Raw genomic sequence first — 16,572 nt, forward strand, 5'->3', positions numbered from 1 at the left:
CTTGGCAAAATAGTGTAACCCGTTTGCTAATTACGATGTGAACAATCACTGGCCAGAACTAGAGTGCCTGCAATAAGGTACCAAAATGTCATCTAGACAGTGGTAATAGTGTTATAAATGGCCTGACTCCGAGGCACTGAGTAACTACAATTGCTATGGAAGACTGTGGAACTCAGCACCACTGAAATCAAACTGTTAAGGTGCCCAACTCCATGCAACTGAAGTAGGGAGATTTTGACCACTAAACTGAACACTGTCAATTTAAATTTAGGCTCCATGTTTAAACTTTGACCAGGCTTTTACACATAACTAAACATAGATAAAAATGTGGTGACCATCGTTAAAAAATTCAGTGAATGCAGTTTTAGACCAACATTACCCTGCAATTAGAGAACCAAACATTGTGTGCTAAATTAGAAGTAAAAATGCTTTGTACACTTAAAAAAAAAATCAATAGAGAAATAGAATTTAAACAGAGCATAAACAGTAGTTAGTAAATGGGATTTTAAATTTTCACTTTCAATTATCCAAGAAGTTATAAGTAATATAGGTTTAAAACAAGCCTAAAGGTAGGATACAGTTTACACAAGTTTAGGTTAATAAGCCCTTTTCTTTATATTTAAAAAAAAAAAAAAAAAAAGACCTAGTGTGCGTAGAACGAGGGAATTGTACATTTTTTTTTTTTTTAAATAAATCCAAATAAAGCACTTGTAGAGAATAGGGGATTAAGGATAAGCTTACACTTTCAAATAGTGTTGATGTAGCACTAGTTTGAGTTGAAACACAAAATATTTGGCTTCAAGCAAAATGCCTACCTTATTTCTTTATTTTTTTAGTGTCTACGATGGTCTGAGCATATATCCCATAGTTTAAAAACTATAAACATATATCCAACTTAACCACCTTCCTCAACAGTCTAAGGCTATGGCTACACTACGAGGCTTTTAGTGACACGGCTGTGCCGCTACAGCCGTGCCACTAAAAGGCACGCAGTGTGGCTACTGTTTGTCAGCAGGAGAGAGCTCTCCTGCCGACAAAGCACTGTTTTCTTCAGTAAAAACTTTTGTCGTTCGGGGGCAGTGTTTTTAACACCCCTGAACAACAAAAGTTTTGCCGACAAAGGGCCAGTGTAGCCAAAGCCTTAGAGAAGAGAGGAAATAAATGGGCTTCTCTGCATGCTATCAATGTACAAATTGCTTCATTTCTCTAACCGTATGACTACACAACAGTGTCATTTGATGACCAAAGTGTCTATTTTAAAATGGATAAACTCTTTTTCAGACTAAAACATCTTCTCTCAAATTGCATTATATAGAACGTTCCCATAACAACTTTGTGTGGTTTTTGTTTATAGGACGCTCAGTAGGGATGTGCCTTTTTTAAAAGCTAGAGATATAAGAACAGATGGCACGTTTGTCTTTTATCCTTATATAGGATTAGTGTACCTTGGATTTTTTTCCAAGACAGTGTTTTAATACGAATTGGTCAGTGAAGAGCCTCTTAATATAACATTGACGTTGATTGGGATGTGCTGCCATCTGTTTTCAGTGCTCTACATTTTAAAACGCTCATCCCCAACATCACGTAGACAGATTTCTGGATCTGTAATAAGGCTCAGTAGAGATGTGAAGTAGTTAGCTTTATATAAAGGACACTGGTTTGATTTGGCCAGGTATGAGAACTTCTGGAATTCTTAATGATTAAACTCTTGTGGGAAAATAGTCTGTCAGGTAAAAATCTATACCATAGTCTCCTAATAAAGACTGAAGAATTACACCTCCTGTTAAGAGCAGTCTTATTCACATCAACCATTAGAATTTTTTGTCTCCCAATCCTACATGTGATTCAACCAAAAATAGTTTGACACTAGGGGTTGAAGTTAAGACAAATTTTAGATTGGGCAAATTGGAATAGTGAAGGGTCAGTGGGTTGTGTAGGTTAAATGTCAATGGCTTTGTTTAGCTGAAGTCTAAAGATCTTTCCATCAAATGGATAAAATGAAAAAAGTATTTAAATTCTAAATGTAGACTTTTCTTATAAAAGAGGGGAGTTGCATTCTTTCCAGGGGCAACCACTGAAATGGAGAGAATGTTTACAGCAGCTACCATGCAGTAATATTCCATACCAGTATCTCTAGCTAGAATAAAAAATAATTGTAGGATATGTGAGATTATTGGTATTGAGGTGTACTAAATCCATAAATGCTATAGTTCAGGGGTCGGCAACCTTTTAGAAATGGTGTGCCGAGTCTTCATTTATTCACTCTAATTTAAGGTTTCGTGTGCCAGTAATACATTTTAAACATTTTTAGAAGGTTTCTTTCTACAAGTCTATAATGTATAACTAAACTATTGTTGTATATAAATGTTTTAAAAATGTTTAAGAAGCTTCATTTAAAATTAAATTAAAATGCAGAGCCCTCCGGACCGGTGGCTAGGACCCGGGCAGTGAGAATGCCACTGAAAATCAGCTAGTGTGCCGCCTTCAGCACGCGTGCCATAGGTTGCCTATCCCTTCTATAGTTCATGCCTTGTTTAGAAAATAAGCCATACAAGTGCAAAGTAAGTGTGTCTGCATGTGTAACAAAAGAAGTAGCCCTTCTAATCATTCCTGTTGGAAGAAAAAGTGCTATTTTAAAGTTATTGTATACCTTCAAATTCTTACTAGAAGCTTCTTCAAACTCAGTACTTTTCAGAAAAATGTGTATCTAATTTTACATTGGGGGGGGAAATGTAGACTTTGCGATTAAAAGCTTTGAATTTTCTTGTATCCAAAATAGTTGAGTTTGGAGTTCTGCTTCTACCAGTGTATGTGACATTTAACAGGAGTTGCATCCAAAATTAATTATTTGACTTGGGTGTATTAAGTGTGGTTGTATTTTTTTCGTTTGTTTTTGTTTTTCCCCTCAGAACAGGTTGTTCAGCATTATGTACAGTGGAGAATTGCATTTTGCCCTTTATCTGAACTGTATTGAATAGACATGTCTTCTGATCAAACCTGACTCAAATCCTATTTAAGAATGACGTCCTCCTAAATTAGTTTGTTTTGGTTTTCTGTCTGGAGTATCACGGGAGCTGTGAGCTTATGCAGAATAGCAGCTTGTCTATATAACCCAGTTTTCTACAGAGTCAAACTAAAACCTGCTGCTTGTTTCTGCCTGGTGACTTGTTGGATTTATATCACACTGCTGTTTCTAAAAATGGTGCTGGATGTGGAAGATACTGTTTACCTAATAAATAATGCAGTAAGTATTGAGATCTGGGGGGCGGGTGTGAAAATACTTTTGAGACTGAATGTTAGTGACATTGAACATAGGTCAGATAAAGTGTTATCTAGGCTCATTTAGTGTTTGTGGGTCTTGCAATTTTGGTGCGGATACAACCAAAAATGTGACGAAAAAGAGAAACTTAATGCTAGAATTTGTAAATTCTACTTTACTTTAGTATTAGATGTCTAAGGTGTACTGTGTATTTTTTTTATAATATTACTGAGTTGTGAATTAGATTAAAGGTGAAGTTTTTTTGTTTGTGTTTTTTGACCCTACTTATAAGTATTGGGTATTTTGGCTTTGTACTGTAAAGGTGTTCAGATGTGGATATATATTCATTCCTCTGTGCAGTCCTTTATTTGATTTGATGAGAAAAACAAAGCTACCCTGAAAGTATGCTTTAAGGCAAAGCTCTTTATTTTTATTTTATTTTTTTTAATTTTTTTTAAAGGCAAGTTAAAAAGAAAATGCATGCCTGGAGCTGGCAGGGTGCCAAAACATTGGGTGTCTCCATACCATACAGTACAGTGATGCGATACCTAGGAATAAGGTTCTACCAAGCACTCTTGCTCTTACCTGAATTTCATTGCTTGGCTAGTCAGACTCATTACACTTGAGCATAATCTTTTGTGGTTTACCTTTCTTTGAGTTTTTATTTCAGCTACCTTTAGTACTGATTTTCACAGAATCCTAGAAATGTGGGGCTGGCAGGGACATTGAAGTCATTAAATCCAGCCTCCTGCACTGAGACAGGACCTAGTAAACCTAGACCATCTCTGGCAGGTGTTCATCTAACCTAGTCTTAAAAACCTCCAATGATGGGGATTCCACAACTTCCCTTGGAAGCCTATTCTAGAATTTAACTACCTTTACTACGAATTAAGCTCCTTACTTCTGGTCTTCACTCCAGTGGAGATGGAGAAGCATTGATCACAGTCCTCTTGATAATGGCTCTTAACATATTGGAAGACTATTAGGTCCCCTTACAGCCTTCTTGTCGTGTTTTTTTTTTTTTTTTTTTTTTAAAGACTAAACATGCAGAGTTTTTTAACCTTTCCTCATAGATCAGGTTTTCTAAACCTTTCATCATTTTTGTTGCTCTTCTCTGGATTCTTTTCAATTTGTCCACATCTTAAAGTGTGGCACCCAGAATTGGACACAATATTCCAACTGATGGCTCACCAGTGCATAGCAAAGTGGGATAATTACCACCTGTGTCTTACACCACTTCTGTTAGTAGATCTCAGAATTCTAGCCCTCTTCCATAACTGCATCACATTGCTGACTCATAATCAATTTGTGATCTGTTATAGCCCCCAGGTCCTTTTCAACAGTACTACTGCCTAGCCAGTTATCCCCATTTTGTAGTTGTGCATTTGATTTCCCCCCCCCCCTTTCCTAAGTGAAGCACTTTGCACTTGTCTTTAATGAATTGTATCCTGTTGATTTCAGACCAATTTGTCAAGATCATTTTGAATTCTAATCCATCCTTAAAAAATGCTTGCAACCCTGTCTAGCTTGGTAGGCAGCTTTTATAATCATACTCTCCATTCCATTATTCAAGTCATTAATGAAAATATTGAATAGTACCAGACCTAGGACTGACCCCTGTGGGATACCAGTGGATATGTTCTCTGTTTGACAGTGAGCCGTTTGAGTACAGTCTTACAACCAGTTGTACATCTACCTCATAATTTCATCTAGACCTTACTTCACACATGAGAACGTTATGTGGGACTATCAAAAGCCTTACTAAAATCAAAATAGGTCTGCTGCTTTGCCCCATCCCCTAAGCCAGTAACCCTGTCAAAGAATCAAATTAGGTTGGTTTGGCATGATTAGTTGACTGTTCCTTAACCCGAATATCCTTCTAGCTGATTGCTTAACTTGTTCCAGCATCGTTGAGTATCAAAGTTAGGCTGACAGGTCTTTAATTTCCCAGGTCCTCTTTGTTCCCCTTTTTTAAAGATAGTCTTATGTTTGCCCTTCTCCATCTCTGTGGGAACCTCACTTACCCTCATGAGTTCTTGAAGATAATTGCTTCAGCTGGTTCCTTAAAATTCATCCTAAGGTACTTATCAGGCCCTACCAACTTGACTGACTGTATTTAACTTATCTAAATATTGGTGTGACATTCCCCTGGTGTTATCTGGACCATTGATCTGCTAGGCCACTTTAATCCTCGATTCTGGGAGCCAGCCTTACCCTGCTCTGCTGTGAGAACCCCCACTCCCAGGCTGTTCACACACAGCGTCTAGCATTTAAGCTGCTCCCAGCTATGTGAGTGAGCACTTTTGGCTAGCCGCTGCTTGGATTGTACAACCAAATGACATTAGCCAATATCTCTGGTCCCAGACACAACCCTAGGAACATCTGTCTTGCAGTGTCCAGCAGGCTTAACTGGACACTGCAAGCTTATATGTGTTTGTCAATTTAACAAAGAAATTGATATGTACCAGGCTTGTTATCCCAAGGGGAGTCTGACACACTTCAACCAAGCGCACTGAATAAACAAACAAATTAACTACAAAAGATAGATTTTAAGTGATTATAAGTCAAAACATAAGTCAGATTTGGTCAAATGAAATAAAAGCAAAATGCATTCTAAGCTGATCTTAACACTTTCAGTGCCCTTACAAACTTAGATGCTTCTCACCACAAGCTGGCTGGTCGCCCTTCAGCCAGGCTCTCCCCTTTGATCAGCGCTTCAGTTGCTTGGTGATGTCTGTAGACCGAGGTGGAAAAGAGAGAGAGCATGGCAAACGTCTCTCCCTTTTGTTTCTTCCCTCTTGGCTTTGCCTCCCCTCTTCCCCCCCCCCCCCCCCCCCCCGCAGCTTCAGTCAGATGAGCATTATCTCATCGTAGTCCCAAACTGACCAAGAGAAGGGGGGGGTGACTCACTTAAGAGTCCAACAGATCCTTTGTTGCCTAGGCCAGTGTCCTTTGTTCCTGTGAGGCTGCGCTGGGTTTGTCCAATACATGCCCTGATGAGGTGTGAACTGCCCCTCTGCTCCTGGACAGTCCTGGACTGGGCTTGTTTTAAGCCATGAGGACACCATTTCAGCCTCATAAATATATACAGTAACTCCTCACTTAGTCGTCCTGGTTAACGTTGTTTTGTTACATTGCTGATCAGTTAGGGAACATGCTCGTTTAAAGTTTTGCAATGCTCCCTTATAATGTCATTTGGCAGCTGCCTGTTTTGTCCACTGCTTGCAGGAAGAGCAACCCGTTGCAGCTAGCTGGTGGGGGGCTTGGAACCAGGGTGAACCAGCAGCCCCCCCCATCAGCCCCTCGTTCTCCTAAGTTCCCTGTGCTGCAGGTGCCCAGCAGGCTACCAATTGCCAGCAGTTCAGCTGTCCCTCCCCCCACTGCCATGTGCTGCTCCTGTCCTCTGCCCCAGAGCCTCCTGCTTGCTATCTTGCTGTGCGGGGGAGGGGGGCTGGCTAATGTCAGGGTGTCCCCCTCCCCCATGCTCCTGCACCCCACTTACCCCATCTTCCATAGAGCAGGGGACACACACGACAGGGCTCAGGACAGAGGGAGCTTCTTGGCAGCAGCTGCCGGCTCAGCTTGCTGAGCAACTTAGAAAGGCAGTTTACTTAGAGTGGGGTCAGCATACTTAAAGGAAGGAGCAATGCGCATCTCTCTCACACACAGGGTGTCTCTGCCATGCTGTCTCCCCTCCCTCCATTCTGCTGCCTTGTAGAGTGTGAGGCTACATTAACAACAATGAGTTAACCCTCGAGGGCTCAGCCAATTGCTAGTTCATCATTTAGCAGTAAGGCATCCCCTGGGAAATATCCCACCTCAACCAAGCTTCACAACCATTATCACTGTGTACCGAATTAAAGTGTGTGTGTGTGTGTGTGTGTGTGTGTGTGTGTGTGTGTGTGTGTGTGAGATTTCCCTGGAACCTACCCCCCCACCCCCTTTACATTAATTCTTATGGGGAAATTGGATTCGCTTAACATGGTTTCGCTTAGTCGCATTTTTCAGCAACATAATTACAACGTTAAGCAAGGAGTTACTGTACATGAAGTTACAACCAATAACAATGCTGAGTGCATCATGAGCCTTCCAAAGACACCCGGCATGACAAACTGCATTGGATACCACACAATCATTTTATAAGGATGAACATGGGGGAGGTAGGTGCAGGGTGTTCCCCAAGGTATAGAGTGTCACAATTGTTTAACCTGTTCTTTCCCTATTTTGGCTTGCATTCCTTCCCCCTTGTAGTTAATATTAACTATGCCTAGGGTGGAGGAGTATGCTATGGGACTGAAAACATTGATGTATATCTCATGAATAAGTAGTGTAAGTCCATATCACTAGATAAGCATTAAGTCAACCATAATGTAGACCAGTGTTTTTCAACCACTGTTCCGCGGCACACTAGTGTGCCGCGAGATGTTGCCTGGTGTGCCGTGGGAAAAAAATATTAAACCATGCTTGAATGTCGGAACTGGTTACTAAAATTTTTGAATCCCACCACTGATGTTAAGGACTATAAATAGCTCAGAATATCAGCTTTGTGTTCAGCCAAACAGGCCCAGGTTGCGCACTGAATAAAGTATTTTATAATTTTTCATATTTCTGTTTACTTACTATTTCATAATAAAGTAATTATAAAATACTTTCTTTGTGTTTATTTGATTCCTATTCAAGAGAATTACTTTATATATAGTCAATATAGGCACAGAGTTAAATTTTTTAACATTTTCTAATGGTGGTGTGCCTCGTGATTTTTTTCATGAAACAAGTGTGCCTTTGCCCAAAAAAAGGTTGAAAAACACTGATGTAGACAACTAACATGTGAATAAAATATTTCATAAACTCCTGTATTCTCCACCACCTCTTTTGGTACTTAAAACATAAGAAGACTTAGTTGAGAATTTAGAGTGTGTGTGTGTGTGTGTGTGTGTGTAATGAAAACTTCAAACTATTAATTTTTTTTTTTTTTTTTTAAATCATGCAGATACTAGATTTCAGTACAAGGTTGAACCACAACTCCTACAGCTACTGCTCCTGAGGACATTCTGCAACAAAAAATAAATTCTGCAAATTTTATTTGTCAGAATAACATTACATAATCACACTAGTTTCAATTATTTTGGTAATTTATTTCAAAATGCCAGTCAGCAAGTATGTCTGTAACAATACAGATACACAAAATTCCCTCAGAAATAGTGTTAAAGAAACCCCTCTGAAAACCCAGTTCCTCTGCCCCCTCCTCCCCTAGAGGCCAGCTGGGGGGTCAGACACCCACAACTCTCCTCCCTCCCTGCCCCCCAAGCCAATACACCCAAACTCAGTCGCAGGGCCCCCCCAACTCAGGTACTCATGTTCACTTGCCCCCTCCACATACCAGAGCCCAGAGGGAGAAACAGCCTGATAGTTGGTCCCAGGCTTGCACAGAGTTTCCTTTGCACCACTGTTTCTTTCCCTCAGGGCGTGCTGGGAACTGCAGCTGCCAGGAACCCTCTAGCCCCCTCCCCCAAGCAGTGGATCCAGTGGCCACTAGTGGCAGCCAGCAGCACTGCAGCGTATTACGGTGGGGGAAAGGAAATTCTGCACACGACTTTAAATTTCTGCAAAATTCTGCATTGTGCAGTGGTGCAGTATTCCCCCAGGAGTAAGCTACTGATATCTGCTTAATGAGAAACATAGCCCCCTAACAATGGCCTTCCACAGAGTTGCTGTAAGATGTTCTAAACTTCAAACTAGTGCAGTATAAGGGTTTGTCATTTAACACTTGCAGGCATAGCGAGGGGTGGCTGGTTTTTTTTTTTTTTTGTACTACTTATTTGTATTTGTTTTTAGTGTCTCTTCCTCTAATGGAGTTAAGATTTGGGCTACCACTGGTTATAACACTCATGGAGTGGCTTTATCTAGTACTGACCACAGACGTCTAGAGATGATGCAGTCATCCTGATATCTGAGTGTGACACTTTTGTGTGTGGATGATTACAGTAAAAATCAATGAAGTTAACAGGGCACTTTGCCATAGTAAAGGTTATTCTTTAAAGTAAAGGGCTATGTTGTAGTCATCACAAGCACCACAGTGTGGGAATTCTTGACAAATGCTATCTTACTTATCTCTCTAATATCTTGATCAACATGGCTACAACAGCACTGCATGTGACTCATTCTGATTTCTGTACATGCTGTTAACGGTGGTTATTTATTGGCCAAGTTTTCAAGGCCTTATAGTCACTTCAAAACCTTTCTCTCTTTGGATAATGTAACACTAACTTTTGAACATCCTATCCAGTCAATCCCAGAACTTCAGGGAGTGTTCAAGGCATTAGAGGGCAGAGTGTTGTTTTTGGTTATAATTGGAAAACTGAAAGGAAGAAATTGGGTGTCGGGGGACACGACACATTTACCCTCTAGCATCTGTTTAGCAGAGCTAGCAGCTTCAGCTGCCCATTTAATTGTCTGTAGATCAAATAACCAGTTGATGGTGTCCATTAATGCATTCCAGGATAACAGTACCCTTCACTTTAGGTCTGCCCATTTCCTCAATACATTTGAGAAATGTTGACATCCTGAAAGACCAAAGAAAGGAGAAAAAGAATGATTGGGGCAGGAAGAATGGCAGGCATGTGGGATTGGAGATGCATGTAGAACCCCTGGTGGGGGTAGAATGGGGATCCTGGTGGGAGACCCACAGATCCTCTGGCATGGATGGGGGGGGGGGGGAATGAGGGGCACACAACCCCTGGCATGTGGGGAATGATCAATTCTGGTATGGGGGGGGCATCCTGGCCTTGGCATGAAGGAGGGTTGCATTGGGTCCCTAAAATAAAGGGGAATGGGAGGATGGCACATGGAGTTTGTGGTGGAGAATAGAGGGATACAAGGAACCCTTTGTGTGTGCAATAAGCTTGGCCTAAAGAAGCAACAAAGTGTATGAACCCCCTCCCTCCCCCCGTCTTATTTAGTCTGATTTTAAAACACATCTATAGACACCCATCCAGTGCTCTTGACATCTATCCCATAAAATAAAAATGACCATGAACTTCGTGTCTGTATCAAGAGTCTTAATATTGCTGTGATGAGTTCCTTAAGGTTTTTCCTTTCACTTTGAATGATGTTCAAATTATGCTGGATGTGCATGATGCAAAAGATCTAGTAGTATCTACTGAGTGGAGCATTAAAATAAGTAATCGTTTCATATTTGCAGGAGCAAGATGTTGAGACTCTGCATGGCTCTGTCCATGTTACTATGTATGGGACTCCCAAAGGAAACAGGCCTGCCATCCTAACATACCATGATATTGGACTGAATCGTAAGTGTGATCTTTCATACAACAGCACAGTGATGGCCAGCTGTAACAGCTGATCACTTTGTGGTTCTTTAACTTACAACCTGCCATGATCCTTGCACCATATAATTTTCAGGGGTAAAATTAGGATCCTGGTGTGGGAGCTTGCCAGTAAATTGTTGCACAGTGCAGATTGATCCAGGTTGGCCTTTGCTGCATCCCAGACTTTGCTGTGAGCCATTATATGCAACAAACCAACATGGAGGTACAGATGAACAAGGGGCCTAGATTTTGTTCCTGGTAGAAATGGGCTAGCTGGCAGTCAGGAGGAGGGACTTGAGGCTGAATGCAGGCAAATGTGAGTAGAAAGTGGTGCCCTTTGACAGCCTTTCTACTAAGATAAAGGGCATCAAAAGACTAATTGTTGGCTTGTGTGGAGCCACTCTTTCCTCTCATAGACATGACTTTCTTAATACCCTGATTTAAGGGACAAAGTGGCTTGAGTTCTAAGAGGATTTTTCCCTCTGTATAAATCCTTGTACCTATAAATAAAATCTTTCTAGATGAAAGGTGAAGGACCTCTGGGTCAAAAATAGCCTATATTTGGGGACCTTCCAAGCACCATGCAGCAACATGTGCTTGATAGGGATTTTGGAGAGGGAAAAGGGTATGTGTCACAAAATGACACACGGGTGGAAAGAAGCTTGTGGAAGATTCCTTTTTGAATAATTGTCCTAATACTGCTGAGGGTTTTTATGTATTTAGCTATGTATGTGTCAGGATGTCTCTAGAACTTTGTATAGATTCAAACTAGAATAAATCAGTGGATGATGAAATGGTGTCAGCACAAAGTGTGACGTTTCTCTTCAGTGCTGCATGGTTTAATCTTGTATAGATGCAATCCAATAAAATGCCAGTTAGATTTTGACTTTTTTGTCTAATACCAAATATGTTTTGGCCACTGTCACTCCACAAGACTCGGCATTTCTTTACTCAGTTATTAATGTTTACTATTGGACACTACCACATTTAGGATTTAGGGGTCCATTGTGCTGCGTGTAAACACAGAAAGTCATGGTCCCTGCTCCAAAGAGTTTACTTTTCCATCAGTAAGCCTATTGTAACTCATTTCTTCATGGTGGCTTGATAGAAGCATCCCTATATTTCATTTCCTATTTTCCATGGATTAGGGACAGGTGGCCTCTGGGCCTTAACAATTGTTGAGATTGTAAGACTTCTATCTAGGAAGGAAGAAAAACCTGTCTATGCTATGTAAAGTTTTATTGCTCATCACATTTTATACTAAAACTTCTCAATTCTTAAGTTACATGTGATGTTAAAGGAGTTGATATTTAAACATTTTTATGCTAACTTTGCTGTTCCTTACCTTGCATTTTAACAAGGGAAGGGTTTAAAAAAATTACTTTATCTATTTGTGGTGCATTGCCTAACTTCTGAATTTCTTTTCATGTTGAACAGTATAAATAGGTTATTTCTGTCTGGGTCTCACCCTAGTGCAATACAGCTGGCATTAGGTTTTAAGTTCAGGAGGAAATGAATAAGCCTTAAACAGGCTTCCGCTGAAACCTTAATGTGAGAAGTTCATATTTCTAAAGAACCCTAAATTTTAGGCCTAATCTGTTTGATAGCATTCCTGTAAAAATTTTCATCTTAATGTATTCTGCTTGTAGCTACCATAGGAAATCTCAGACTAGCTTGGTGTAACTTGCAGTCCTTGGACATAAGGACAAGAGAATACTGCAAAAAAGATGATTGACTTTGGATTCTACTTTGGATTTGCTTCCCCCCCCCCCACCCCCCACTCTTTTATTATAACCCTAAGAAAGATGACTAAAGTGAAGTAAAATGGAAGTTGTTTTAAAAGCCAAATCCTGGGATAAACACTTCTGCCCCACCTGACTTCTAGTTTAACTTTCATGTCAGGAATTTCCTTGAGACTTTGGTCTGCCACAAATTTTGACCACGAGTACCAGAATTTAACCACTTACATGAAAAAATTTCTTGGGAAACTGTTCAGTTTTCTGCCTCAAGGTGTTAAATGGTGCTAACTTGCTTTATTACTTTATCTTTGGAGCAGGATTTTGTTAATCCCCTTTCTAACAATAAAGTGGTACATTCTTGAAGAATTGGCAACAAAGCTGAGCTGGTTGAACCATACTGCAAATTACTGAAAAATTAAATCTGCAGAGAAACCTAAAGAAACTCAGACTAAAATACTCATACAAACTCTCAAATTGCAGTTTCTTGTGATATCTGGATTAAAACTGTATAAGCCATTCAGTCTTTCATCTTAATGACTATTACGTTCTTTCCCCCTCTGTTTCTTGAAGACAAAACTTGCTTCAACCCCCTCTTCAACTTTGAAGATATGCAGGAAATAACACAACACTTCGCAGTCTGTCATGTGGATGCACCAGGGCAACAAGATGGAGCAGCATCTTTCCCAGCTGGGTGAGTTGGAGCTGGGGAAAGATCTTGATGCTTGCAGGGTTGGCTTGTTAACTGGTCAGAAAAGAATATTTTTGATCTGCAGTTTTAATTTAGAAAACTTTTGTGGAAACTTCTGTATGTTCTGAACTGGTATCTGTAGAGAATCTCCACTTAAATCAGTGGTGTGATAGAGATCAGAATCTGGGTCTGCAAATTCACACTTCAATATGTTATTTCTTAAATGAGACTCTGGTCCCAGGGTGGTTCTCAAAGCAATCTGTGCTTTGGTCAGTTTAAATTATGAATCAACTAATTTAATCTCTAAAGAATGCTTTCCAGCTCTTTTATTCCTACTATTGCGGTGGATCTGTATCTTGTTCCCTCATAGCTGTATCTATCCAAAGTACAAACATAAAATGAAATCAGAATAAAAACATTATAGGTATTTATCTCCATTTTTGTGGTATCTTTAGACCGTGTTAAATTATTTTTTAAAAAAAGAGGTAAAACAGAATTGATAAACTAAAATGCTAGTGCTACTTGGAAAATCCAATTTGCTGAATATTAACACAAATAGTTCCTTAATAGGATGCCTTATACATCTTAAGCTGTTAACTCCTGAGCATTGTTTTGTAACCCTGCTGAAAATCCTTTGTCCTGTTCAGTGTGAATTTTTTGTACTAGTAAAGCCTGCCAACGTGTAAAAGGATTATCTTGGCCAAAGTGTGTGTCTGATGTTTTAGCCAAATAAGACTGGATTGCCCTAAGTTAAGATATATTTTGGATAATACTCAACATGATGTAGAAGGAATTTCCACCAGGCAAAGGGAAATGGGCAAAGGAAGTAAGAGTTGTACTGTGTAAGAGCTAGGTGTAGTAGTACTAATTAATTGGCTTACTTTTACCCATGTTATGTGAGTTGGGCTAGATCGCTTGCTTTTAAGCTGGTATGGCAGTGAGAAGTCTCGTTGGAAAAGATTGGGGGCCAGATTCTCAGATGGCTTAAATTGACATAGCTTCACTTACATCAGTGGAGCTACACAGATTTTACAACCGCTGATAATCTGACCTTATGTGAATTCAGTGTACTTCTTGGTGCAAGAGCTTTGTCTCTCATCTACTCAAACTTGTAGATTTTGTGCTTCTAAGCAACCTAACCGCTAACGTTGCCCAACATCTCCTATAATAGACTTAATTTAAAAAACAAAAAACCACAACCTAGGAGTTAGAGGCTTCATAGACAAAGGCCTAGTCTAAGCTAGATAGTTCATACCAGTTTGAGCAAAATCAGGTATACTGGCAGAAAGCAACTATAGGACAACTATATCTACACTGGGGCTTTTGCCAGTATAGAAATGCGGTCCCACAAAAAATCACACCCCTAGCTGACATTGCTGAAAAGACTACATGTACCACAGCCAACAGTGTTGTTGCTTTCACTAGTTAGGAAACGCATGCAATTTGTACATGTTGTGGAATATCTTCTCTTTGGGGCTTGCTGTCGTTTTGAGTGGCCTATCAGGAATGTCACTTCAGTCTCTGGCAGGGCCACTGGATTAGATTCTTCCCCTGTGCCAGTTTGTCTTCTGTACATATGTTCTTAAACCAGGTTGGTAGAAATAGTTGAAAACACTATTTGTGTCTTTTTTTTTTTTTTTTTTTTTTTTTTTTTAACAAACACTTTTTTTCTAGCCCAAAGTGGGTAGAGATAGCAGTATGGTGTCAATTCAGATATTTCTTGTTGGTGGAGTGGGGTGGCAAATTCTAGCCCCTGCCTCCCTGTCAGGGACCCTATTCTAGTCCCTGCTCATCCCTCCTCCCCAATCTTCCTGCAGAGACCCCTGTCTCTGTCGACCAGGAAGTCTCCCCTTTTTTACTCTCAGTGCGTGAGCCAGTGCCACCAGGAGTTGAGTTCTCTGTGGACACCCCTATATGCTGTCGTAGAGGAACACTTTGTATGCCAGGTCGCAACAGCATTTGGCCCAGCTTCCCCTTTATCTGGGGGTGGCATTGCAACCCCATGAGCCAGTTTGCAATACCACCCACTGAAATTTGGCCTGGCTGCCTCTCCTGTCTGTACAGAGGGATGGCAGGTCAAATTTCAGTGATATTGCAACCATGCGGCCAGAGTAATGCTCCAGCAGCAACTGTATTGATTTAAGCAGGGTTCTTCTTAAAAGTGGTCAGGTCATGGCCTATGGAACTTTGAGCAAGTGCAAAAACTGGCTGGGGGCAGGGATGATGGCATTCCCCCTTGCGCCAATTGGCATCACAGAGAGAAGAGCGCCTCCTTTATTCAAAACTTTTAAATGTAGTTCTATCCTACTGTTAAGTGCCAGCATTAATTGGGGGCTTGTGGTTCAAGGGGGAGTAGGAAGCCAAATACCTTTCCTCTCTCTTGCCCAATATACAAAACCTCTTTCATGACCCAACATAGCTTCACCTCAAGGAAACTGATAATGAGTGAAAGTAGGCACGTCACAGGAGATAGCTGTGGTTTTCTGCCAAGTGTTTTTAAGAGAGGCTCATCAGTTATTCAACACTAGTCAGCAGCAAGGGCTTCATTTTGCTTACCCCAGTAGCATCTACTTTGGTGGGATATTTCTTGGATTCCAAAACAAAATCCACTTGGACGCCTTCTATAAAAGTCCTGTATTATTGCCTTTGTAGGGGCCAGTACTTCAGGGTATTAAAATTCTGGCCAGTTAGTAATGAGTTAATTCCCAAAATTTTGCCCAGCTAGCCATTAGCTGATTCTCTTAGACTCACAATAGACACACTGACTGTTAGACTTGCCATAGGTTAACGCTAATAATGAAGTACGCTTAAGGCAAATGGGCTTATTTTAAACCCCGGGGGCAAGCTGGCATAGTTCCGACTTCAATAGAGCTGCACCAATTTATATCTACAGTGAATTTGACCCTTAAACTTCTCCAGCCTATTCACTGCATGGTGGGATTTAGGACACATATTGTTTGGTTTTCTGATGCTTTTTTAGGCTTGTTAGCTAGTAAGCAATAAATCATGTGGAAAAAATTACACAAAAATAACTTTTTGCTGAAATATGCTCTAAAGGGGGGAGTTTGTTCGGTCATTGAATTTAGGCAGTAAACAGTCTCCTTACTAAGGAAGCCTCTAATGACCAAAGAACAAAACTGAGTCAAGAGCTCTGCATTTAATTGCTCCTGCCACAAAACTAGTGGCATTAGGCAAGTCACTTACCTTTAGAGTTGGTGGTCAACATTATTATTATTATTATTTTATTATTATTATTATTATTATTTTTTTTTTAATTAAACTTTTTTTTTCTATCAAAACGCGGTCTGGGTTCGCGAAACATTTCCGTTTCAACAAGATCAGTCAGGATCTGGGTGGGGGGAGGAGAGACTCTACAATAGCCAGTAGTCTGGTTGGCACTCACCTGGAATGTGGGAGGTCCAGGTTTAAGTCCTGGCTCTGCTTAATTCCTGCAACCCAGGTGAAGTGCCTTAATCCCTGGGCTATATAGTCAGTTTCTCTGGCACAGTGAACATTTAATTTCCACACAGTGGAATAGCTCCAACTGGAGAGATGGAGAGA

At 40.4% G+C, this 16,572-nt stretch overlaps 1 protein-coding gene across 1 annotated transcript in view; it reads left to right on the top strand.

Moving 5' to 3' along the window:
• Window positions 1-16,572, top strand: part of NDRG1 (N-myc downstream regulated 1) — a 54,502-nt gene that overhangs the window by 22,627 nt on the left and 15,303 nt on the right. Inside the window, exons 4-5 of the mRNA XM_065398619.1 lie at window positions 10,461-10,566; window positions 12,894-13,014. Coding sequence (XP_065254691.1) covers window positions 10,461-10,566; window positions 12,894-13,014 — 227 coding nt within the window. The remainder of the gene's footprint in view (window positions 1-10,460; window positions 10,567-12,893; window positions 13,015-16,572) is intronic.

This window comes from Emys orbicularis, chromosome 2 (assembly GCF_028017835.1).
Source record: "Emys orbicularis isolate rEmyOrb1 chromosome 2, rEmyOrb1.hap1, whole genome shotgun sequence".
NCBI classification, from domain to species: Eukaryota; Metazoa; Chordata; order Testudines; family Emydidae; genus Emys; species Emys orbicularis.